A 26,031-nucleotide genomic window follows, 5' to 3' on the forward strand; every position below is an offset into this window, starting at 1 on the left:
CTGACAATCACTTCACTTTAAAACACAAGAGGCTTTACAGTATAGTAAGGACAGCTGACAGCTTTATTAGGATTTTCACACAAAGCAGAACATAATTGTGAAGTGGAAGGAAAAGATACATGGCACCATTTTTTTGCAAATAAAAAATAAAGTGTGTCTTTTGTTTGTATTCAGCCCCCCTGGAGTCAATCTTTTGCTGAACCAACTTCTACTGAATTTTTGCCCATTCTTCATGGCAAAATAGCTCCAGTTCAGCCAGATTCCAATGATTGTACATGAACAGCAATTTTCATGACTCGCCACAGATTCTTAATGTAGTTTAGGTATACTATTTACATTTTGGATGATGAATTGAACAGTGCCTCCATAGAGGTGTGTGGATAGGTTTATGTTTTTCAAAGCTTTGCCCAGTCCTCTTTGCAGTGCCTCTCAAGCTCCATCAGGCTGGATGGGAAATGTCAGTGCACAGCCATTTTAAGATCTCTCCAGAGATGTTCAATTGGATTCAAGTCTGGGCTCTGACTGGAGCACACAAGGACATGCCCAGAGTAAGCAAAGTACCGTCCCCACAAACTGCTCCCTGGGCACCTGTCACGGCTGCCCACTGCTCCCTCAAGTGATGGGCTAAATGCAGAGACTAAATTTCACTGTATGGACTGGGTGTTTTCGCATGTGACAACTAATCACTTTCACCTCACTTAACAAGTGCATTCATGGTGGTGATGTTTGAGGGGCAGTGGTTGGCCTAGCGGGTAAGGAAACATAATTGGGTATGGAAACGTTGCTGGTTTGAATCCCGAACTGGCAAGGTGCCACTGAGGCAAAGTACCATCCCCACACACTACTCCTCAGATGCCTTTCATGGCTGCCCACTAAGGATGATGGGTTAAATGCAGAGAGCACCTTTTATTGTGTGCACTGTGTGCTGTGTTGCAGTGTATCACAATTATAATCATATCACTTTTACTTTCATTTGATATCTTGGCTGTGTGCTTAGGGTCATTGTTCTGCAGTCCTCCAGTTCCTACAGCTGACATCCCACCACACCACGATCCTGTCACTACCATGCTGTAGGGATGTATTGGCCAGGTGATGAGTGGTTCCTGGTTTTCTCCCAAAATGATGCCTGGCGTTCACAAAAAGTTCAATCTTTCTCTCATCACACCAGAGAAATTTGTTTCTCAAGGTCTGAGAGTCCTTCAGGTGCCTTCAGGTGAAGCTCTGACAGAGTGACCATTTGGTTCTTTGTCACCTCCATGACTAAGGCCCTTCTCCCCTTAATCGCTCAGTTTAGGTGGTGAACCAGCTCTAGGAAGAGTCCTGGAGGTTCTTTGACTCTTCCACTCATGGATGGAGGCCACTGTGCTCATTGGGACCTTCAAAGCAGCAGAACATTTTTCTGTAATCTTCCCCAGATTTGTGCCTTGAGACAATCCCATCTTACTATTTCCTTTGACTTCATGCTTGGTTTGTGCTCTGACTGTGGAACCTATAGACAGGTGTGTGCCTTTCCAAATCATGACCAGTCAATGGTTCTTTCCACAGGTAGACTTCAGTTAAGCTGCAGAAACATCTCAAGGATGATCAGAGGAAATAGGAGGCACCTGAGCTCAATTTTGTGCTTAATGGCAAAGGCTGTGAATGTGACCCTCTGTGAATGTACATATGATTTCTCGGTTTTAGTAGCCTAGTCGGTAACACACTTGCCTATGAACCAGAAGACCCAGGTTCAAATCCCACTTACTACCATTGTGTCCCTGAGCAAGACACTTAACCCTAAGTTGCTCCAGGGGGGACTGTCCCTGTAACTACTGATTGTAAGTCGCTCTGGATAGGGGCATCTGATAAATGCTGTAAATGTAAATATTAGTTTTCTTGCAGAGATTGTTAAAAGAGTGAAATATATTAATGTTAGATCCTTTTAAAATATATTTTTACAATTAAAAACAATGTACACATCAATGTACACAATATGCTATTTGCATTTGGAATCTGTTGCTGTCAACTCTCAATATGGGATCCAAAGAGCTTTCACTATCAGTGAAGCAAGCCATAATTTGGCTGAAAAATAAAACCAAATCCATCAACTTTTTTTTTTTTCTTAAAAAGAAAGAACAGACTGGTGAGCTCAGCAACATCAAAAGACAAGAAGATCATGGAAATCAACTGCTGTGGAAGACCAAAGAATTCTGTACTGTAAAAGAAAAACCCCTGTATAGAATTGTGTCCTAGTATTTATGTATGCTAATTGTAACCTAGCTATTGTTGAATTATAGCTGAACCACAATAGGTAATGTTTTGCACAGATGTTTTTTTTACTTTACTTTACTTTACTTAGCTGACACTTTTATCCAAAGAGACTTACAAGAGGAAGAGGAGCTGATCCTTTCTGGATATCATCCAGAGTCCCAAATTTGTTCATTTTCACATGGTAGAGAACCTCACATGGACCCTCAACACTTGCTGCATTGCAAAGAAAGCCCACATCCCCCCACATTCTACAGAGAACAGGAAGCAGACTCATAAGGTTGCCAGTTCAAATCCCGAACCGCAAAGGTTCTACTGAGATGCCACTGAGCAAGGTATCACAATATCACACTGACAATCACTTCACTTTAAAACACAAGAGGCTTTACAGTATAGTAAGGACAGCTGACAGCTTTATTAGGATTTTCACACAAAGCAGAACATAATTGTGAAGTGGAAGGAAAAGATACATGGCACCATTTTTTTGCAAATAAAAAATAAAGTGTGTCTTTTGTTTGTATTCAGCCCCCCTGGAGTCAATCTTTTGCTGAACCAACTTCTACTGAATTTTTGCCCATTCTTCATGGCAAAATAGCTCCAGTTCAGCCAGATTCCAATGATTGTACATGAACAGCAATTTTCATGACTCGCCACAGATTCTTAATGTAGTTTAGGTATACTATTTACATTTTGGATGATGAACAGTGCCTCCATAGAGGTGTGTGGATAGGTTTATGTTTTTCAAAGCTTTGCCCAGTCCTCTTTGCAGTGCCTCTCAAGCTCCATCAGGCTGGATGGGAAATGTCAGTGCACAGCCATTTTAAGATCTCTCCAGAGATGTTCAATTGGATTCAAGTCTGGGCTCTGACTGGAGCACACAAGGACATGCCCAGAGTAAGCAAAGTACCGTCCCCACAAACTGCTCCCTGGGCACCTGTCACGGCTGCCCACTGCTCCCTCAAGTGATGGGCTAAATGCAGAGACTAAATTTCACTGTATGGACTGGGTGTTTTCGCATGTGACAACTAATCACTTTCACCTCACTTCACAAGTGCATTCATGGTGGTGATGTTTGAGGGGCAGTGGTTGGCCTAGCGGGTAAGGAAACATAATTGGGTATGGAAACGTTGCTGGTTTGAATCCCGAACTGGCAAGGTGCCACTGAGGCAAAGTACCATCCCCACACACTACTCCTCAGATGCCTTTCATGGCTGCCCACTAAGGATGATGGGTTAAATGCAGAGAGCACCTTTTATTGTGTGCACTGTGTGCTGTGTTGCAGTGTATCACAATTATAATCATATCACTTTTACTTTCATTTGATATCTTGGCTGTGTGCTTAGGGTCATTGTTCTGCAGTCCTCCAGTTCCTACAGCTGACATCCCACCACACCACGATCCTGTCACTACCATGCTGTAGGGATGTATTGGCCAGGTGATGAGTGGTTCCTGGTTTTCTCCCAAAATGATGCCTGGCGTTCACAAAAAGTTCAATCTTTCTCTCATCACACCAGAGAAATTTGTTTCTCAAGGTCTGAGAGTCCTTCAGGTGCCTTCAGGTGAAGCTCTGACAGAGTGACCATTTGGTTCTTTGTCACCTCCATGACTAAGGCCCTTCTCCCCTTAATCGCTCAGTTTAGGTGGTGAACCAGCTCTAGGAAGAGTCCTGGAGGTTCTTTGACTCTTCCACTCATGGATGGAGGCCACTGTGCTCATTGGGACCTTCAAAGCAGCAGAACATTTTTCTGTAATCTTCCCCAGATTTGTGCCTTGAGACAATCCCATCTTACTATTTCCTTTGACTTCATGCTTGGTTTGTGCTCTGACTGTGGAACCTATAGACAGGTGTGTGCCTTTCCAAATCATGACCAGTCAATGGTTCTTTCCACAGGTAGACTTCAGTTAAGCTGCAGAAACATCTCAAGGATGATCAGAGGAAATAGGAGGCACCTGAGCTCAATTTTGTGCTTAATGGCAAAGGCTGTGAATGTGACCCTCTGTGAATGTACATATGATTTCTCGGTTTTAGTAGCCTAGTCGGTAACACACTTGCCTATGAACCAGAAGACCCAGGTTCAAATCCCACTTACTACCATTGTGTCCCTGAGCAAGACACTTAACCCTAAGTTGCTCCAGGGGGGACTGTCCCTGTAACTACTGATTGTAAGTCGCTCTGGATAGGGGCATCTGATAAATGCTGTAAATGTAAATATTAGTTTTCTTGCAGAGATTGTTAAAAGAGTGAAATATATTAATGTTAGATCCTTTTAAAATATATTTTTACAATTAAAAACAATGTACACATCAATGCATATTTATTTTATTGAAAGTTTAATGCAACACAAAACTGTTTAAATAAATAGTTCTTATTTACGTTTTTAAATATGTTACGTTATATGTTATGTACAATATATTATGTACAATATTATGTTGTATTACATGTTATTATGTTATATATTACATACATTATGTTAAATTTGTTTTTAATTTAAATAATAACATGGTTGAGTAATTAAAATATGTAATACTGTACAAATTATACTCAGATTGCCTCATTTACCCATAAAACATACAGTGTAGGTGATTGGGCAATCATCTCTGATCATTATCTCTCAAAATGTATCTTAAATCTATTGTAGTGATAAGTTTATGATGTACGATAAATAATAACATGGTCAGTATGAAAGTATTTTGAGCTAATCCTTCTTCTGACAATTTTGTGTTTTGTGAACAAAAGGATGAAAGAGTAAAACAGATTGTCTACTCATTGTAGAACATGTATGAGGAAGAGTGGAAGAAGGAAAGTGAGTAAAAAACTTGTTGTAGCACTACTTGTTGTAGCACTACTTGCTGTAGTACTGCTTGCTGTAGTACTGCTTGCTGTAGGACTTCTTGTAGCACTGCTTGAAGTTGTTGCAAATGTTGTTGCTGCTGTGGTTGTTGCATTCTCTGTTCAAATAAAATTACAATTTAAGCATATATTTAGGACAATACCACTGAATTTGTATGAGAGACCTTTAAGAGTAAAGACTTACGTGCAGAAATGCTTTCTGGAATGACATCCAGGAAAACAACTTTTGACAGTTCGGTTTTAAGATCAGTTGTTACAGTTGTGGTGTTGGGAACCACTGACTGGTTTTGAAAAATTAGTTGAGCATCCACACCGACTGATCCAGGCCTAACAAGAACACAAATTAGAGGATTATACACATTTGTTTTCATGTTTGACCTCTGGTAACATATTCATGTGATATATGCTTAGATATGAGACTTACCAAAATCGTAGTATGTAAGTTCTGACAAATGTTAAAGGATATCGTTTTTTATAACCTTTATTTAACTAAAGAAACAAAAAGAAAGAATATATATGAGTGCTTTATGATGTATGATAATGGATTCAAATGATTAAACGACATCAAATGAATTCAAATATATTCAGGATTGTTCTTACCTCAGTTGTGACATTCCTTTCTAGTGTCCTGTAGGCTGATGTTGATGAATCATAGTAGTCATTTTGAAAGGCTCTAATCATTCTGAAGGTAAGAATTAGGAAGCCTTCAGTTGATATAGCAGGGTATGATGGGACTGAGGTACTTGTGGCTGATGCTGTTGTGGTTTGAAAAGGTGAAGTGGCTGTAGAAAGAGCAGAAGTTGTCCTTGCACTAAATTGAGTTTTAGAGCTTGTTTGAGACTGTGCTGAAGTGAAAGGTAAAGCCGTTGAAATAGTGGATGCTGTTGTAGTAGTTGCTCTGGCAGATGTTGCATTTACTTGAGTTGTAGGGCTAGATGCTGTTGAAGAGCCTACTGTTGCTGTTCCAGTGGTAGAAGTTGTTTGAAATTTTGAAGTACTAGGTGCTGTTGATACCACAGTACTACCTTCGGCTCTAGTACTGGATGCTGTTGGAGAAAATGTACTTGCAATTCCAGTTGTAGGACCTGTTTTAGAAGGTGTTGTAGTCACATGCCCAGATGCTGTAGAAATTGATGCTGTTGGTGCAGTAGTTGGAGAAAAACTAGGGCCCTCTGGACTTGTTGTGAAAGCTTCTACTGTAGTTGTTGAATGGACAGATGTGATGGTTGATGTATCTACAAGGGACACTGTACTACTACCTTCAGCGGTTGTACTCGATGCTGTTGGAGAAACTATAGTTGCAATTCCAGTGGTAGGAACAGTTTCAGATGGAGTTGTAGACACATGTCCAGATGCTGTAGATGTTGATGCTGTTGGTGCAGTAGTTGAAGAAACACTAAGACCCTCTGGACTTGTTGTGAAAGCTTCTGCTGTAGTTGTTGAATGGACAGATGTGATGGTTGATGTATCTATAAGGGACACTGTACTACTACCTTCAGCTGTAGTACTTGATGCTGCTGTAGAAACTATAGTTGCAATTCTAGTGGTAGGAACAGTTTCAGATGGTGTTGTAGACACATGTCCAGATGCTGTAGAACTTGAAGCTGTTGGTACAGTAGTTGGAAAAAAACTAGGACCCTCTGGACTTGTTGTGAAAGCTTCTGCTGTAGTTGTTGAATGGACAGATGTGATGGTTGATGTATCTATAAGGGACACTGTACTACTACCTTCAGCTGTAGTACTTGATGCTGTTGTAGAAACTATAGTTGCAATTCCAGTGGTAGGAACAGTTTCAGATGGTGTTGTAGACACATGTCCAGATGCTGTAGAACTTGAAGCTGTTGGTACAGTAGTTGGAAAAAAACTAGGACCCTCTGGACTTGTTGTGAAAGCTTCTGCTGTAGTTGTTGAATGGACAGATATGATGGTTGATGTATCTACAAGGGACACTGTACTACTACCTTCAGCTCTTGTACTGGATGCTGTTGGAGAAACTATAGTTGCAATTCTAGTGGTAGGAACAGTTTCAGATGGTGTTGTAGTCACATGCCCAGATGCTGTAGATGTTGATGCTGTTGGAACAGTAGTTGGAGAAACACTAAGACCCTCTGGACTTGTTGTGAAAGCTTCTGCTGTAGTTGTTGAATGAACAGTTGTGGTGGTTGATGTATCTATAAGGGACACTGTACTACTACCTTCAGCGGTTGTACTCAATGCTGTTGGAGAAACTATAGTTGCAATTCCAGTGGTAGGAACAGTTTCAGATGGAGTTGTAGACACATGCCCAGATGCTGTAGAAGTTGATGCTGTTGGAACAGTAGTTGGAGAAACACTAAGACCCTCTGGACTTGTTGTGAAAGCTTCTGCTGTAGTTGTTGAATGGACAGATGTGATGGTTGATGCATCTATCAGGGACACTGTACTACTACCTTCAGCTCTAGTACTGGATGCTGTTGGAGCAACTATAGTTGCAATTCCGGTGGTAGAGCCTGTTTCAGGAGGTGTTGTAGGCACATGCCCAAGTGCTGTAGTACTTGATGCTGTTGGAACAGTAGTTGGAGAAGAACTAGAACCCTCTGGACCTGTTGCGAAAGCTTCTGATGTAGTTGTTGAATGGGCAGATGTGATGGTTGATGTATCTATCAGGGACACTGTACTACCACCTTCAGATGTAGTACTGGATGCTGATGGAGAAACTATAGTTGCAATTCCAGTGGTAGTCACAGTTTCAGATGTTGAAGTACGTGATGCTGTTGGTTCAGTAGTGCCTTTTGTGTCAGCTGCTGCTGTGGATGCTGCTAGAGAAATTGTTATTGTAATTCAAGTTTGAGAATGAACTGTTCTACTATAATTTGCATTAGTAGACTCTTAACTGTTGGAAAGGACAGAGCTTTATAAGACAGTTTTAACTTACCTTTAGAAGTAGAACTGATAACAGCTGTGGTCTCTACACTTGTAATAATTGTTGGAGTTGTATTTTCAGCATGCACATAGATGAACACTGTTGGCAGCATTATAAACAAGAATTACATATACATATTGTAAAGCTTTAATAACAACTGCATGCATTATTGAGATTAAACTATAGAATAGAGCAGGGGTTGTTACAGAATTTGGTACAGAATTGCTCAAATCAAATTATAATCATGACTGCTTTAATTTGACCTGGCATTCCATCAAGTGGCGCATAAGATAGAGATGAATATCTTTGCCTGAATCTGATGGGTTTTTACACAGACTTGCCTGGTAACCAGTGTTGCAGGATGTACAATAATTATCATATTTCTACCATAATTCTACCCTCTGTACAATGTAGAATCAATAATTCCAAAAATCTCATAATGTACATTAATTTTACCCTTTCATTTTATTTCATTTTAAGTTATTTCATTAGCACAACAAGGTAGAGATGTCTTTTTTTTCATTTGACTGGGCTTTTATGCACAGTCATCCCACGTGCCTTTACAGCCAACCATGCACGATGTAACACGTGGTGACACACAAAATAAAAACAATGATGGGGTGGTTTAAGTGCAGATTTGCATGCAACATGCAAATGTGTCAGGACTCGTACATTGTGAGGGGCTCCAGTCCCGTATTCCAGACCAGAGTTTGTATTGTGCGTATGTGTGCTCTTGATCACCTAAGTGTGTTCATCTGTTGTTTCTGGATAAATGTACCTTGTTTCCACTGTGTCGCTGCCAAATCATTGTATGTATTCGCTAGTCCACATCCATGTACATCCATGTACTTTGTGCCAAGTATGTAACTTGTATTGTTAGTAAACCCTATCTTGTGAAGTCAATCACGGTGTAATTCGCTCTGGATAAGGGCATCTTCCAAATGCTTTAAATGTTAAATGTAAATGTAGGTCAAGCATTTGTGTTCCCAAAATAATTTTCTTGGCTGTTTAGTGCACTGTTCATCCTGCACTCCACAGGTTCAGGCAATGTTTTGCCCAGAGGTTGTTTTTACAAATGTCCTATCTGAAAAAAGTGGCATTTTACACTATAATATGTACAGTCTATAATGATATGTCTTATTCAAATATCAACATCAGAAAGGAAATTGCATGTGTACGATAATTGTTCTCAAAATACAATAATTTAAAGCTGCTAATTCTTTGACATTTAGGGTCAGGCAACACTGGCAATAACTTTGCAGTCTGCACCTCCTCACAATTTTGTGAGGAGGTGCAGAGCTCAAACAAGCTATTACATTATTGAAATGTTTCTAAGGGCCTTCATCTGCTCATCCAAAAAGCACACTATACCCTGTAATAAACTATACCCTGTACCATATATAATTTAGAAATGAATCCTCAATAACAATTCTCCACAATTTACTAATTTCCAAATAATAAATAATTTACAACTGGCATAAGCCCATTGCATCATACCAAATAGCCTGTCTTTAAATTCATGGTGTAGCAGCATTTTGACTTCTACATAATTTTTTTTCGTAGTTTTTTTTTTTAATGAACAGTAGATGTTTCCCACAATTTAAAGGAAAAAATAAAGAAATAATATGAGACATTGTATTTGCAGTTCCTTTTGTTAATTGTATTGTTAATGTGAGTGTATCATTATAATCCTAAAATAAAGTAAAAATTATAATATTTGTCTTACCAGTAATATATAGCAGTGTTACTGTTCTTGCGTACATATTCATTTTCTTTTTTATCTAGAAGTAAATATTGTAGTAGTTATTTTGTTTGAAAACATAAACATGCAAATGTAACAAAATTATAACAATTAGTAAAATATTTAATGTATTTTAAGGATATCAGTCAATTTCATCTTTAATAACATTTACAAGAACACGATACTTTGATAAAAATCTGTCTAAAAAAATCTGTCATAAAATGACAAAAAAAATGTCTAAACAATTGTAAACAAGTAAAGCTATGCAACAACTGAACAGTGATTTTAAAGATATTGAAAATACAAAAACAATAATGTTTGTTTCTTCAAAACTTTATTTCTTATCCATTTACACTAACCTGCAGAACGTCTGCCCTTTGATGAATCGGTCTCCTCTACTGGTCAACCTCTACAGATTGATTCTGTGTCTTTTATAAACCAGGATTTCTTACTATGTTGCAATATAATGTGCTCATTAACTTGCAATGTGGGACTTCCTACTGAATTCCTGTGTACATACACATATGTACGCACAAGACATAATGACAATAAGACGCCACACCCACTCCTGTCTGCAACGGGAAATTTGCTGTTGCTATTATGAATAATAATAACAGTGATAATCATATCAAGGAAGTTGTAGTCATGGTGGTAGAATTGTTTTAAAGTTGGTGAAACATTTACAATTTTCCAGATTTTAAATAAATATGATCCATATTTCATCTCAGACTAAAAATATTTTTTGTACAGATTATAAAGTTACATATACCCACTGAAGAAATTACTTGATATTTGTACTTACATTTACATTTACAGCATTTTTCAGACACCCTTATCCAGAGCGATTTACAATCAGTAGTTACAGTGAACAGAGACCCCCTGGAGCAACTTAGGGGTGTCTTGCTCAGGGACACAATGGGATTTCAACCTGGGTCTTCTGGTTCATAGGCGAGAGTGTTACCCACTAGGCTACTACCACCCTCCTTGAAAATTAAATGCTAAATGATTAATTATTTTCTTTTCATACTTATTGTAAATATAATTGGCCCTGTAAAAAGCAACAGAAAACCAGTTACCTTTTAATAAAATACATTTAATGGGAACAAAATGAAGTGTTTTTCTTTTTGAATAAAGCTCATGACTGAATTTCATTTCATTGTCATTAGAAGACCAGTTTCTTCATCTCCTTTAGAATATTGTAGTGTTCTGTTTGCTAGTCAAATTGTATCATCTTGTTTACTATTTGCACTTGCACAGTCAAGCAATAATATGATAAACTGGACTTTTTATATTATAAAAAGTAGGGGTAAATGTATCCCCATTTTCTCCAGAAGTAGATTTTGAATAATAATTTAACTTAATGACCACCCAATTTCAATGACTGACATTAAGAATTTCTTACCAGTCTGGCCAATAATTTCTGATCTAATTTCTGAATTTCTAATTTCTCAATCCTTTTATTATTTTAGAAATGCAGAATAATGCATCATGTTTGCATTATTTTACATTATGAACACACATGAAGCATTTACTGCCGCATTACAAGATCGAGGAACCTTAAACAAGCCAACATGATATGTTACACTGCTTTGCCTCATGCCATATGTTTGTACTGCCACTCTGTAAATAGAGAACATAACGATGAGACATAGATTGGTTGTGACAATGTCCTCATGAGCCAGCTCAACATCCTGAAGTAGCACTTACTGAGTAAAAAAATCTGATTATTCTTTGCTTTGCAACAGTATTGATGGAAACAATTTATGATGCTAGGTTATCCCAGAAGAAGATAAGTGCATTACTGTTCCAGTAACCGTACTGTTCTTTGGTTTGTTTCCTTTGTCTTCACTGCCGTCTAGTGGTAGATTTGTGAAATCTCACTTATATCAATTGATTACAGATGTGGGTCTCGATTCTGGTCCTGGAGGACCCCTTGACAGAAAGTTTTGATTCCAGACAGGTGTACAGACTGGTTTCACTTCAAGAAAGCTGGTATATTTGTTTATAATGGTGAAGAGTCCAGTTAAAGGTTCTGAACAACGTCCATGGTTGGAACACTTCTATTTTGGGATCATCAAATCATAATTTCTCTGAGGAACCATCCTGTTAGCTTAATCTGAACAGTATATAACACATTCTTCTAATTTTCAGTAGTCCATTGGCGGTGTTTCGTGGCCCATGTAAGACTTTTTTTTATTATTCTGATATCTTAGCATCTTTCTCAGTCTTCTTTTAGAGTTGAATCTTGGAGTTTACAATCTTCATACTCCTCTCAACATTTTTATAGTTCCATGATATGGTACCACAGCATGTTCTAGAACTACTTTTATGAAGGCAGTAATCAAGAAGAAATCAGGAAACGTTGGGACACATGAAAGAGTTGGTATGACCCATTTTCAAGGCTTTATCAACCTCCTATGCTGTAGTATGGCTTTAAGCTGTTAACCCAATTCCTGTCTTATGTAAATGTAAATGTTTTCTGGATAACCTTATTTATTTAATTTCAGTTCATGGTTACCTTTGTATCAGTTCTAGTTGGACTTGAACTGCTTCCATTTCAATGAAAAAGTTTTCTAATACTTTTGACAGGTATGTGAGGGAACTTTTTTCCTTTGGATTCAGGTCTGGTCTCTGGTTGGATCATTCCACTACTTTCATTTTTTTTTATTCTTTTGTTGGAAATCCAGCTAGCTAGTTTAAAGGTGTGCGCACTTATTCATATATTTTTTTTAACCTAACAGGGCAGAGACGACCTTGGTGGCAATGATAAATATCACAATTTATCATTTCTCCTTTCCCCTGAGATTTATTTGCATCAATGACAAGTTTGCTTTCTTTTGTGTAATAGATCACAATTACAATTTTCATGTAAATGTACATGTAAATGCTTCCTTGATCCACCATGTCAAATATCAGCTGATCATTAATGCTAGTTACAACAATAGATGTTTGATTTGATCTTCCAAATAAACTGCCTGCATAAATTCTGTGCACCTTCTACTTCATGTTTCCCTTCCTAAACCTACATTCACCTCTGTTGTCTTCATGACAGAATAGGACTTTATATACCCTGTATCAACAGTATTTTATTTGTGTCCTTGTAATATGCTTTATTTTGGTTGCTAGAATCAATTATCTGACTAACACCAGCTTGGAAATCTGATGTTCACCCAACTGGATTTAAACACAATGTATAATGGATTATTATTGACTTCTATCCATTCAATAAATGAAATGCACCTCTGCTGAGGTTTGCAGATGAGACCATCACTGGTCTCATTCAGGATGGTGAAAAATCTGCATACAGATGGTACTCTGGTGCAGTCAGCACAACCTGGAGCTGAAAACGCTGAAGACTGTGGAGATGACAGTGGACTTCAGGAGATGTCCTTCAACACTGCTCCCCTTCACCATATCAGATTGCAACATAGTGTACGGACAGCAGAAAAGATCATTAGTGCCCCCTGCCTTTCCAAGAACCAGGAAGAATGAAGATCATCACAGATTCCTCACACCCTGGACAGACTGGACAGATCTGATGCCCTAGGGCAGATGATACAGAAGTCTGCAGACAAGGACCAGCAGACACAGGAACAGTTTCTTTCCCCTTGCCATCACCCTCCTAAACAACTGATCTGTTACCATTTCACAATTGCACTTTATGTACACCTGCATTCTCTCAATAATCTGTAATCCTTGTATTTTTGTGTATATAAGATTTGATTATATCGACGTCGTCGTCTTCCCCCATCTTATCCGGGTCCGGGTTGTGGGGGCAGCATCCCAAGTAGAGAATCCCAGACAGCCCTCTCCCCAGCCACCTCCACCAGATATAATTTCTATATATAATGTCTAAAACACCTCCCCAGGGAGGCGTCCTCCAGATGGCATCCTGACATGATGCCCAAACCACCTCAGCTGGCTGCTCTCAATGTGGAGGAGCAGCGGTTCTACTCGGAGGCTGTGTCCGGCCACCCTACGGAGGAAACTTATTTCGGCCGCTTGTATCCGCGATCTCGTTCTTTTGGTCATTACCTGAAGCTCATGACCATGGGTAAGGATTGGGATGTAGATTGACCGGTAAATCGAGAGCCTTGCTTTCTGGCTCAGCTCCCTCTTCAACACAACAGATCGGTTCCCCAATCCGCCTGTCGATCTCCTGCTCCCTTCTTCCCTCACTCGTGAACAAGACCCCGAGATACTTAAACTCATCCACTTGAGGCAGGACCTCTCTCCCGACCCGGAGTTGGCAAGCCACCCTTTTCCGGTCGAGAACCATGGTCTCAGGTTTGGAGGTGCTGATCCTCATCCCAGCCGCTTCACACTTGGCTGTGAACCTACCCAGCAAGAGCTGAAGGTCAGAGTGTGATGAATCTAGGAGGACCACATCATCCACAAAAAGCAGAGACGAGATTCTCCTGCCACCAAACTCGACACCCTTCACACCACAGCTGCACCTACAAATTCTGTACATATAGGATATGAACAGAACCAGTGACAAAGGGCAACCCTGGCAGAGTCCAACCCTCACCGGAAACAGGTCCGACTTACTTCCGGCTATGCAGACCAAACTCATGCTCCTCTGGTACTTTAACAAAAAGCCACAAAACAAATGTGGATTGGTTATGCAAAGTCCTATGTCCCCTCCATCACCCCAGCAAGGGTAAAGACCTGGTCCAAAGTTCCATGGCCAGGACGTAAACCTCCTTCTTTTGCCTGACAGCTCCCCTAATCTCTGGTGTCCGGCACCGGCCACCTTGCGACCACAGCTAGCTACAGTTTAGCAACAAATGCTGCAAATTTAAACAGCCGCCTCAGTAATCCCAGAGCGTAACAAGGTCCATTCGGACTCAATGACCCCCACTGCTCTCCGGATGCAATCAAAACTCGGAGGTGGGAATTGAAGACCATCTTGACAGGTTCTTCTGCCAGGCATTCCCAGCACACCCTCACTATTCGTTTGGGTCTGCCAGGTCTACATGGCATCTTCCCCTGCCATCTGATCCAACTCACCACCAGGTGGTGATCAGTTGACAGCTCCGCTCCTCTCTTCACCCGAGTGTCCAAAACATATGGCCGCAGGTCACATGATACGACTACAAAGTCAATCATCGACCTGTGACCTAGGCTGCCCTGGTAGCAAGTGTACCGATGGGCATCCTTATGTTCGAACATGGTGTTCATTATAGCCAAACTGCGGCTTGAACAGAAGTCCAATAACGAAACACCACTCGAGTTCAGATCTGGCAGATCACGCCTCCCAATCACGCCCCTCCAGGTCATGCTGTCATGGCCCACATGAGCGTTGAAGTCCCCCAACAGGACAATGGAGTCCCCAGTTGGAGCACTCATAGCACTCATCCCAGGGACTCCAAAAAGTGTGGGTACTCTGAGCTGCTATTTGACGCATAAGCGCAAACAACAGTCAGGACCCATTTCCCCACCCGAAGGCACAGGGACCGGCAAAGCTTCCGCCTCGGTCTGCCACCTGATCCAAATTGCACCGGACTCTTCATGTTCCTCCTGTGAGTGGTGGGTCCACAGTTGGATGAGCCCATGTATCCGGTTGGGGCTGGGCCTGGCTGGGACCCATGGGCGAAAGCCCGGCCACCAGGCACTCGTCCACGGGCCCCAATCCCAGGCCTGGCTCCAGGGTGGGACCCCGGTAACCCTCAGGGCCTCTTTGTTGTTATTTCAATGAAAGATCTTCTGAATCATTCTTTGTCTCACCCTTTACCTAAGACAATTTGTCATGTGAGACCCTACCAAGGGCACCAACTGCCTCAGACAACATAGCTCCTAGGATCATTAGGGCTGTCAAACTCCTCCACCACAATAAGGTGTCGGTTCAAGGAGGAGCAATTATATTGTATGTTGTTTATTGTCATTGTTTTGCACTGCTTGAGAGACACCATTGACCAGAATCAAATTCCAGAATAAAACCTATAATAATACAATAAAATACATTATCAGTCAAAAGTTTGGATGCATCTTCTCTGAGAAGGTGGCAATTTTGTAGAAGCCAATGCAGGAGAACGTGAAGTATGTTTGATGAATGTTTTTTCAGAGTTGCCTCTTTTTACCTTCATGGCTGCTTTGTTCACTATTGTCATCATCAGAACCTGCTTCATGAGATGCTCATTAACATGTGTGAATGATAAGTAAGGTTTCAGCAAAAGCCTTCAGGACTACTGGAACATTGTTGAGAGAAGCCGAGAGTGTGAAAGCCTCAAACGTTAAACTCTTTGCCTTGTTTGCTTTTTGTTGTTGTTGTATATTATGTAACCTTATTTCATAGTACTGTGTCTTCAGATTTGTTATTTTATGAAAGAATGCAATACCCATAAATGTGTAGGTGTGTCCAAACATTGATGGATATTGTGCAAATTTAAAATCTACAACAAATCTTTTTAATAGATATTTATTATCGTCACTTGCTGTCCAAGTTCATAGCTGCTACCGTTAATGCTGCATGTAACCTATATATTTAAGCAAGAATGTGATTAAGTTACTGTAAAGTAATAATAGTAGATCATTATTTTATTTAATAACTGCTATTATAAGATTCAGCGTCATTTATTAATCCGTAGCTCTATTCACGTTTCATTCGCATTTCCGGTGTAAAACTACATTTCCCAGAAACGCCGCAGGCGGGTGCCGCTTGCGCGCAGTACATCTGATTTGTATGTGAGTGGGATGGGCAGAGTTGTACCAGTTGGACATGTAACATGATATAGATGTCATCACTCGTGTCGACCGTGGGTCGTATGCAGCTCCCGACTCTGCTTAATCTCGCTTAAAGGAGACGCAGCAAATCGCGCTGAGAGGCCACGGCCCGGGGCCGCGCAAATAGCGTGCTTTACTATAGCTTTAAGAAGGCAAAAAAACTGTGTCTGGGTCTTTAAAATGGATTTTGCATAGTTATCGCAGATATTAAGTTAAGTTTTAAGTTAATATAATATGAATTGTATACATTTCAGCTGCCGGAAAAACTGGTGCTTTCATTGAAACATGTTTGACAGCTGGATTAAGGCCTTAACCAAGCAAAGTATTTACTTATTTTATATTCCAAATGTGTCTTTTGATAAATTAAGACAGAATTACTGAGTCGCCGTGGCAAGTAAGGTAGGCCATTTTTTAATTACTCGCGCGATGGAGCCACAAAGCGCAGCAATGGTCGATAACAAAGAGAAAGTGCTTCCTAGCGAGAAGGCCGCGCCAGCATCCCCGTCCTCGGGAGCCGCATCCACCCCGAGGAGGGCGCTGAGGGGCCGCGGAGCTAGCCGCACGAAGGCCGAGGTGTCCGCGCCGCGGGACACGAACGGAGCCGCGTCGGCCGCCTCCACCCCTGGCCGGGTTTTACGGGACCGCTCCACCCGAGCGCTGCCGGCCTGGAGGCAGAGCGAGATGAAGGCGGACGACGACGACGACGACGGCGGTGGCGGCGGCCACGACGCCGCGTCCACCCGACGCAGGAAGCCAGCGTACCCGCGGAGGCGCCGCAACGCCGCCGCGCCGAGCTCCACGGACTGGGCCGGCGAGGCTGCGGATGGTTCCGGCCCAGCGGCTGAGTGCGTTTCTATCTTCTGTTTGTAGTAGTACGAGGAGAAGCGACTTTTTTTTTTTTTTTTTGCATTGGCGCAGTAAACATGCGGATAAAACGGCGTTCACGGCGGCCATGTGCCTGTCGCGACAGCGACTTCGCACGAACGCGGCGCGCCACAACATTTTCTTGGCATAACAGGTTCTCCAGACCTCCGCTCCTTAAAGGAGAAAAGGGAGGGGTGCGAACCAAACTGCGCGCGCACGTGGAACCTTTTCCCCGCGGTGCAGGTCGCCTTTAACGCGCTGACATTTTCCCCCATTCACCCCTGTTCTCCGTTTGCCTTGCAGCTGCGACGGCGACAAGGAGCCTGCGAACAGCCGGGGTGAATATTTTTGGCCTGTTTGGTTGGAGCGTCGTGTGTGTTTTTGGTCTGTTCTCAGTCTGCCTTGGTTTCCGTTGCCTGCAGCCCCCCGTTCCAGGAGGAGCCAGGCCCTCGGGAGGCCCAGGCCGCCCCGCGGGTCGCCCAGGCCGGTGTGCAAGAGCGAGCCGGACGCTGAACTGGCCTACGGTACAAAAAGAATAAAAATCCATCTGGGTTTTAAATGCCACATTTCTGGTATTTAAACTGTTCCCAGGCATTTCCTTAATCTACTATAACTTTTTAATCTATAATGTTTGATGGTAGTAGCAGCTTAGTGGGTAACACACTCGCCTATGAACCAGAAGACCCAGGTTCAAACCCCACTTACTACCATTGTGTCCCTGAGCAAGACACTTAACCCTGTCCCCATAACTACTGATTGTAAGTCGCTCTGGATAAGGGCGTCTGCTAAATGCTGTAAATGTAAATGTTTACAATCATTAAAATCAATTGTCTTTTTTTTTTTTTTTTTGTTCGCCATTAGTGGAAACAGAAAAGATAGCTGGACGGAAAGCTGTGGCAAGGTGAGTGCTTCTATTCATACTGTGCGCCGAGAAGGGACCATTTTTTTTAAAATGAGTAGTGTCTTCTCCGGTCTCTCCAGTGGAAAGAAGGAGGAAGAACGTCCTGGTGAGCACGCGCTGCCAGCCAAGGCAGAAGAGGCTCAGGAGCAGGAGTGTCCGTCGCTCGGAACCGACCAACCAGACCAGAACTACCGGCCACAACAACAAAGGTTCGGTGCTTGGGACCCTTCTAGTTTCGTCGAAGACTCATGCACGTCCGTAGCACATTTGTTCAAAACATTTTTTCCCTTTGTCTCCTCTATTTAGAGAATAAGCAGGTTACCCTATTTTGTGTTTTTTTTTTTTTTGAGGTTGAAGTAGACCAATAGCGAATTTTTTTTCCCCCTCAGTGGTGAAGATGAAATAAGCAGTGATGAAGACGTGCCATTTAGGGATGACCTGAATGACCAGAGCTATGACCCGAAGGCTGAGAGGTAAATTATGTGCTCATTGTGTTTTTTTTTCTACATATATATTTGTCCATCGTTGAACTGGATCCTCCAATTACATCTCTCTTAGGGATCCTCACAAGCCTAGGCGCAAGCCTCCATCAAGACAAAAGGAGAAAAAAGAGAAGGTTCCTCAAAAAGAGAAGGAGCTGGATATAAAGTTAGAAGGTGGAGACAGTAAAGAAGTGAAGCTCGAGAATGAGTTTGGAGAAGTCACAGAACCGCCCAGGAAGTGAGTTGTTCTCATTCTTATTTCTGCCTTTTATTTATTTATTCTTTTATATCAATCAGAATATCAAGTAACCTCTGAGTAATGGAAAAATATGTGGGTAGGACACCGTCTCCACACACTGCTCCTCGGCGCCTGTCATGTTAAAAGCAGAGGACACACTCGTGTGCTGTGCTGCAGTGTTTCACAATGACAATCGCTTCACTTTCACTTAATTTGCTCAGTCAGTACTGGATTGTTTACATTTATATTACTTTTTTTTACACATTCTGTTAATCGAAATAAGTTTCCTTTGCCTTTTGTAAGGTTGATTGGAGCACAAACAATAACTAAATAAAATATTAATCTATAGCGTGTAAGTTTTTATATTCCCTTTTTCTCACTGTTTCTCACTTCCTCTCACAGGAGAGGAAGACGGCGAAAAGATGACAAAAGCCCCCGGCTGCCGAAGAGAAGGTAAAAAAGCATCGTGTTACACTGTTTAAAACATGCCGCGGGTAGATACGGTTTGAAAACGTGTCTTCTTCTGAAAGGAAGGAAGCCCCTCATCCATCTGTTATCAGAGTTCCCAACTAAGACTCATGTTTCTGCTTTTGCCATTTCTGTTTGCTACCCCTGTCCATGCCACACAGGAAAAAGCCCCCGGTTCAGTATGTCCGTTGTGAGATTGAAGGGTGTGGAACGGTCCTAGCTCATCCACGTTACTTGCAGGTTTGTTTAAAAATAAAATTTTACAAAATTACATATTCTAGCAAGACTTTCAAGACGCGTCTCACTGTCAGTGTGTTTTTTTTTTTTTTTTTCCTGTCTCAGCACCATATTAAATACCAACACTTGTTGAAAAAGAAATATGTCTGTCCTCACCCATCATGCGGGAGGCTCTTCCGGCTGCAGAAACAGTTGCTGCGCCATGCAAAGCACCATACAGGTACAACGCTCCTCACAATCTGAACGTGTCCACCGTACGTGGACTCGCCTAGCGTGTGCTGTGCTGAGTACTGTGTGACGTGTGTTGCAGATCAGAGGGACTACATTTGTGAGTTCTGCGCTCGGGCTTTCAAGAGCTCACACAACTTGGCTGTCCACCGCATGATCCACACAGGGGAGAAGCCACTGCAGTGAGTCTCTCGCATGGACGCAACGGCCAACATGGCTGAGATGGTGCTTTGTCTGGCGTTGTAAATTGATTGCTCATTGTGAGCCATCTGAATGTGAAGATATTTCGAGTGCAGTAGTAAGCAGGGTTCTTACGGTCATGAAAAACCTGGAAAAGTTATGGAATTTGAAAAGAGAATTTTCCAGGTCTTGAAAAGTTATGGAATACGAAATATCCATATAAAGTTCTGAAAAAGTGATTTGAAATCTGCTTGATACACAGATGTATATACAAAGTATATCGTTCCCATAAGACTGTACAGTACTACAGCGGTTAAGACTAGCGCAGGTCTGTAGTATTTTTGCAAAGTTTAAGTGCAGCGCTCACTAATCATGCTGGTATAGTCAGGTTGGTGGCCTCCGCTGCCACGATAAGTCGGCCCGTCATCGTGGAAAGTGCCAGAGACGGATAATCACCCAGCACTAGTTGTAATGGTCACTTTTATGATCAGTTTTAATTATTTGTTTTTTTTTATTATTATTATTTATTTATTGTTGCCTCCCTGTGATTTTAATAATATTTTGGTAAATTTTACTTTGTGCATATTTGAAAAACATGGCTTTATAACATAGGGTCATGAAATTATTCCTTAGCATAATTGAATAGTCATGGAAATCTTTTGGTAAAAATGTGTAAAAACCCTGAATAAGACGGTCCACTTTAAAGCAAAGTGTTTATTATTTTCTTGAAATATGCCACCAGTCATGAGGGTTTCTTTCCATCTTTCACACAATTATTTCCGTAGGTGTGAGATCTGTGGCTTCACCTGTCGACAGAAGGCCTCGTTGAACTGGCACATGAAAAAGCACGATGCTGATGCTACTTACCAGTTCTCCTGCGGTATCTGCGGCAAGAAGTTTGAGAAGAAGGACAGTGTTGTTGCCCACAAGGCCAAAAGCCACCCAGAGGTGCTGATCGCTGAGGCCCTGGCAGCCAACGCCGGCGCTCTCATCACAACCCCGGGGGCCCTGCTGGAAGCCTCTTCCTCAGGCCCAACAACCGTGGCTGCAGATCAGTCACAGCAGCAGGACGCCCAGGTGGGGCAAGTTGCTCCTTTGGTGGTTGTGGGCCAAGACACCCACACCCTCCATACCATGCAGGTACCCGTCACCCTGGCCCTGCCCACCTCTGACGACGAGGGGGCACATTCAGAACACCAACCACCCCCTCCGCCACCCACCCACACCCTCCAGCTGCCTCTCCAGTTTGTGTCCGCAACGCCAGCTGTGTCACAGGGACCGATCCATCAGCTGACTCTGCAGTCGAGCACGGCCATGGTGACACAGCCACAGCAGCTGGCGCTGCAGGCTTACAGTCCCCAGATGCAGACGCAGATCTTGCATATGACCTTCCAGCCCGTCACCCACAACATTCCTCAGCAGCCACAGGCCCACGTCCAGCAGTTCCCCCTGCTCACGGCCGCCCAGCAGCAGCTGTCCATTCAGCAGGCTGCCCAAACGCAACAAGCCCTCCAGAGGCTAACCCAACATGGCCTCCCTTCCAACCCCGCTCTAGTCACCCAGGCAACGCATGAAGAAACGTCTGACGGCAGGGGAAACCTAGGCTTTAACCCTGATGCTGCCCCACCTGCCAACTCGACACCTGCCACCATACAGGAACCAGGAGAGGAGGGCGTGGTATGGGAAGGGGGCAGAAACGGGGAGGCAGGTAGTATGGCAGCGGTGTGGGAAAGGGCTGGGGAAGATGAGGGCATTTTGGCAGAAGCCTCTAATGGGCAGGTACAACATGGACTGATGTAGCATGGACTGGGGGGGGGGGACTGCATACCCTAATTCACCTAACTGTACTCTTTTATATATATAAATATATAAAAGTAAACCATATAGGATCATAAATATATTGTATGTATTCACTGTAATTTTGGTAGATTTTTAGATCAGTCGATCAGGGAAATTTGTGCTTAAGTTGACCATGTTTGTACAGAAACTGTTTTAGTCATCTATAACATCAGATTTATCGTGTGTGAGTGTTTAGATGAGTGAAAAACACCGGGTGTCCTGGGTTGTTAAACCCTCTGCACCTTTTTTTTTTTTTTTTTTTTTTTTCCGCCACATCAGCAGTTTATAAGCGCATTACATTTCACCAGTCTGTTGTTGTACGTCTGTTTTGCGGGATAATTCGACAAGTACAAAGAGAACAGATATTTATTAACTGCAGTGGAAAGGAAATAAACCATAAAATTCACCATTACTGTGTTATTCACTGATTAAACATACACCAGACTCTCAGAAATAGTCTTAAAATGTGTTTCCAATCCATATTCCTGGGTCCTGGCCGTCGTCCGGTCCTGATTACGGAATTATTCGGAATGAAATGTTCGAACGAGACTGGGAGTCCATTTAGTCTCTTTCTCTTGGTTCTCAGGACTGAGCCATTTGCTCCTTTTCTCTTTCCAGCGCGTACTGCCGCACGGCTCTTTTGGGCGGCGTCAGGCCGTCATTTAGTCCGACTCTCCTTTTCTTTGTCCGGCCGCCCTTTGACTCCTGCACGCACCTCTCCTGGTTCTCTCTGCTTCCGGAGTCGGCCTGGGCCGGGCTGGACGGCCCTACGTCCGTCTCCGGCGCTCCATCCGGGGCAGCTGCTGTCCCCTGGAGGTCGCTGTCGTGCGCGTACTTGCAGCGGCTCCCGAACCGACAGCGGCCGTCCCTCCGGTAGGCTCGGCAGATCTTCCGGCCGCCTATCTCCGTGGGCCGGGCCCGCAGCGTGAGAGGCACGTGTCTTTGCAGGACGTCCAGGCGCTCCTGAGCCTGCTCCTTAAACGGGTTGGCGAACACGCTGCTGCCCCCCAGCGACCCGCCTGCCCCGAGGGGTGGAGGAGGGAGTTTGTTGGGCCAGCGGTGGGCCTCGGCCGGCTCCACCGCAGCGTCCCGCTCCTCGAGGTCGCTGGAAGCCGACCTGCAGTCCCGGAGGAAGTTTCGTCCAGCCGCGCGGCTCCGTGGCCTCGGGGGGGGGGACAAACAAACGCAAATTCACACAGAGCACGTAAACACGGGACTACTTAACCCGAATTTCGACACCTACTCGCTGCCGCCGTCCTCGTTCCCGTCGCTGTCAGAGTCGGACGACACCCCGTAACCGACGAGCGACTTCATCATACCGCGAGTTCGCCTGGAACTGATTAAACGTCGGTGTTACGTGCTAAATAATATTCTGCATCATTCCACTTGTCGTTAAAAGCTGTTCACGTCCTAATCCCCGATGTTGACTGCGGACGTCACCGCTGGGGGAGTCGCCACATCTACCGCGGTGTAGCGCCCCTGGTGTTGTGGGGTGGTAGTGCAGACAGAGAAATTGACACTTACCTGCTGCGTCCAGCACAACAGAGGAGGACAATGTTTTTTTTTGTTGTTTTTTTTTACAATCTTTACTTATACCACATTTTCAGTCTGTTGAAGAGATTTGTGGAAAACATTGAGGTTTTTAGACTGAGGTGTGGTCCATGGTTTGTAGTATGGGTCCTCCCTCTAGTGGCCCCTCCTGGAGACTTATTCATAATATCACCACTGACATATTTAAATATACTGTATTTAATATTCTGAATAACCCCACTGTACTGTTAGTGGGCAATACTGAATAAAAAATAATATTAATATTAGGAATGTGGTTTTAATTGTGGGTTAAAAATTATGGCCGACTGCTAATGGGTTCTGCATTACTGGCCAAGATATCGGAGTCCCACGGGGAGTCGAATAAGGACGCCGTTCCCGGCAGGGGCGTGTCCGCTGTGACCCCGCCCACATTCCTCCGGACGAGGATCAGCGCTCAGCAAGTACATATGTAACATCATGCCGTGTAACAGCAGGCTGAGGGGGTTAACACCACCGTAGGTTCCCTCCGTCGAGCCTGACCGATGGCCGGGGCCGGAGCGGACGGCTCGGCGGCGGCCGGGAAGGCGGCTCAGCTGGCGCGCCTTGTGCACGCCGAAAGCAGCCGACTGCTGGAGCTGTATGTGAGTAACTCGTCCCTCGTCGGTAACCTGCGTGTAATGTCTCTGGAAGGGATCGCGTCATCACCACCCAAACTCTCTCAGACCGGTTGGACGTTTGGGGACTTGCTGCTGCTTGTACCTGTTTAATATATTTCCTCTGTCGCGGTGTAGCTGTCCATGCCTCCTGGGTTAACCTATACTCACCACATACTCCCCACATACTCCTTAAAAGCTGTCCAAGGCTGATGGTGGCTTTCCAACAAATTTCATTTGTCACGTACACACTCATACACGGTATGATATGCAGTGAAATGCTTTTGCGACTGATATAGACCTCAATATTGCAAACATCACAAAATATTACAATTTTATGTTTGTAGACATCCAATATGTGTAACAGGTAGGTTTAGGGTGTCCAAATGTGTCAAATAAAGTGACAATTTGTGCAAAATTTAGTCCAGAAGTGATTGAAAGTGCTGGAGTGTATTAAGAGTTCTGTCCTATGTCGTGTAGAAATCACAGCAAAAAGCAACAAAAAAGAAAAAATGCTTGAAAAACGCTGTAATAAATTCCATTGCCGTACTCTGCGACCGGGCCAGGATCCGGGCGGTAACACGACCTGGGACAGGCTCTGTAGCTTCAGGGATACTGCGGAGCCAGTCCAACTTGGGTGTCATCTTACCGACTTTAAAGGGCTTTTAGAAAACCACAGATAATTAAAATGTCACCTTCTTTACAGTTCTGTGGTGACCGTAACTTAGTAATGTCACTGGATACAGATTTGGCAATTTTATTCCCAGACAATGGCTACACGACAAGTTTTTTTTTAATGTTCACTCAGAGTATCTCGAGTTCTCACTTTATTCAAAATATGTGCTGTGATGGTCATGGCCTGATCAGCCAAGGTGCCACTGAGCAAAGCACCGTCCTCCACACACTGCTCCCCGGGCGCCTTTCATGGCTGCCCACTGCTCACTCAGGGTGATGGTTAAATGAAGAGGACAAATTTCACTGTGTGCACCATGTGCTGTGCTGTGCTGCTGTGTATCACATGTGACAATCACAAGTGTGTCTGCCTGTTTTATGCCTGGTGGCAGCCATTACCTGCTCACCAGAAAACTGACGATCACATTTACATTTATCAGAGCGACTTATAATCAGTAGTTACAGGGACAGTCCCCCCTGGGTAAGTGTCTTGCTCAGGGACACAATGGTAGTAAGTGGGGTTTGAACCCGGGTCTTCTGGTTCACAGGCGAGTGTGTTACCCACTAGGCTACTACCACCCCCTCGGTTGTCCGATCCTGGGTGTGGAAAGTGCGCCACAGTGTGGATTAAAAGCATTTCCTGTAAATAATTCAGAATGCGTCCGCCTGTTTCGCCAGAAAGAGAAGGAGACCTTCCCCGACTCCGGCGTCGGCGAGGAGCGCCTGGTGACCGTGCCGCCGCCGGAGCCGAGACGCCCCGCCGCGGAGAACGTGCGGCTCCTCTATTCCGCTCTAAGCCGGTGCGTTTGCCTCCTGGACCGTGCCGTCGACCGGGAGGACGACGAGTTGGGGGTGGAGGAAGACAGCGAGTACCTGCGGCAACGCAAGGCGGTGAGAGAAAGGCTGGCGCACCTCGCTCGCAGCACGAAGAGCCTCCTGGTGGACGGAGGTGGCACTGCAGCGCAGCCGACCAAGCCCGAGAGCGCAGAGGTAGCGTGACGGAGCCAGCACATCTCCTTTTACTTTTACATTTACACCATTTATCAGACGCCCTTATCCAGTAGTTACAGGGACAGTCCCCCTCTGGAGATACTCTGTGTTAAGTGTCTTGCTCAGGGACACAACGGTAATAAGCGAGATTTGAACCTGGGTCTTCTGGTTCATAGGCGATGTGTTACCCACTACGCTGCTACCACCTTTTAAAATGATTATTACTGTTCAATTATTTTCAAATCCTTCTCATCAGATCGGTTAAGGAAGCGGCCCCGTAAT

The 26,031-nt window shown here is 43.6% G+C and overlaps 3 protein-coding genes across 4 annotated transcripts; 1 reads left to right on the plus strand and 2 right to left on the minus strand.

Annotated features, from left to right (window-relative positions):
* Positions 1-4,687: 4,687 nt before the first annotated feature.
* Positions 4,688-10,187, minus strand: LOC114789231 (mucin-5AC-like). 2 transcript variants are annotated; one of them, XM_028978421.1, is made up of 7 exons: positions 10,101-10,187; positions 9,727-9,781; positions 8,013-8,099; positions 5,699-7,896; positions 5,523-5,587; positions 5,283-5,425; positions 4,688-5,196 (listed from the first exon to the last, which is right to left on the minus strand). In XM_028978421.1, the coding sequence occupies exons 2-7, from the start codon at positions 9,767-9,769 to the stop codon at positions 5,012-5,014; spliced, it is 2,721 nt and encodes a 906-aa protein (XP_028834254.1). In that variant the 5' UTR covers positions 9,770-9,781; positions 10,101-10,187; the 3' UTR covers positions 4,688-5,011. The 2 variants fall into 2 exon arrangements, with proteins under 2 accessions (XP_028834254.1, XP_028834255.1); XM_028978422.1 differs by having other exon boundaries at positions 4,689-5,196; positions 5,699-7,893.
* A 6,329-nt stretch (positions 10,188-16,516) lies between these two features.
* zfp91 (ZFP91 zinc finger protein, atypical E3 ubiquitin ligase) lies at positions 16,517-22,153 on the plus strand. Its single transcript, XM_028977402.1, has 12 exons — positions 16,517-17,312; positions 17,635-17,669; positions 17,754-17,855; positions 18,193-18,232; positions 18,313-18,441; positions 18,622-18,705; positions 18,791-18,952; positions 19,355-19,405; positions 19,582-19,660; positions 19,763-19,877; positions 19,968-20,067; positions 20,851-22,153. The coding sequence occupies exons 1-12, from the start codon at positions 16,894-16,896 to the stop codon at positions 21,863-21,865; spliced, it is 2,331 nt and encodes a 776-aa protein (XP_028833235.1). The 5' UTR covers positions 16,517-16,893; the 3' UTR covers positions 21,866-22,153.
* Positions 22,154-22,252: 99 nt separating this feature from the next.
* On the minus strand, positions 22,253-23,372 carry LOC114789035 (uncharacterized). Its single transcript, XM_028978089.1, has 2 exons — positions 23,148-23,372; positions 22,253-23,066 (listed from the first exon to the last, which is right to left on the minus strand). Exons 1-2 carry the CDS (start codon positions 23,219-23,221, stop codon positions 22,487-22,489), a joined length of 654 nt encoding a protein of 217 aa, XP_028833922.1. The 5' UTR covers positions 23,222-23,372; the 3' UTR covers positions 22,253-22,486.
* Positions 23,373-26,031: the final 2,659 nt, after the last annotated feature.

This window comes from Denticeps clupeoides, chromosome 4 (genome assembly GCF_900700375.1).
Source record: "Denticeps clupeoides chromosome 4, fDenClu1.1, whole genome shotgun sequence".
Lineage (NCBI taxonomy): Eukaryota > Metazoa > Chordata > Actinopteri > Clupeiformes > Denticipitidae > Denticeps > Denticeps clupeoides.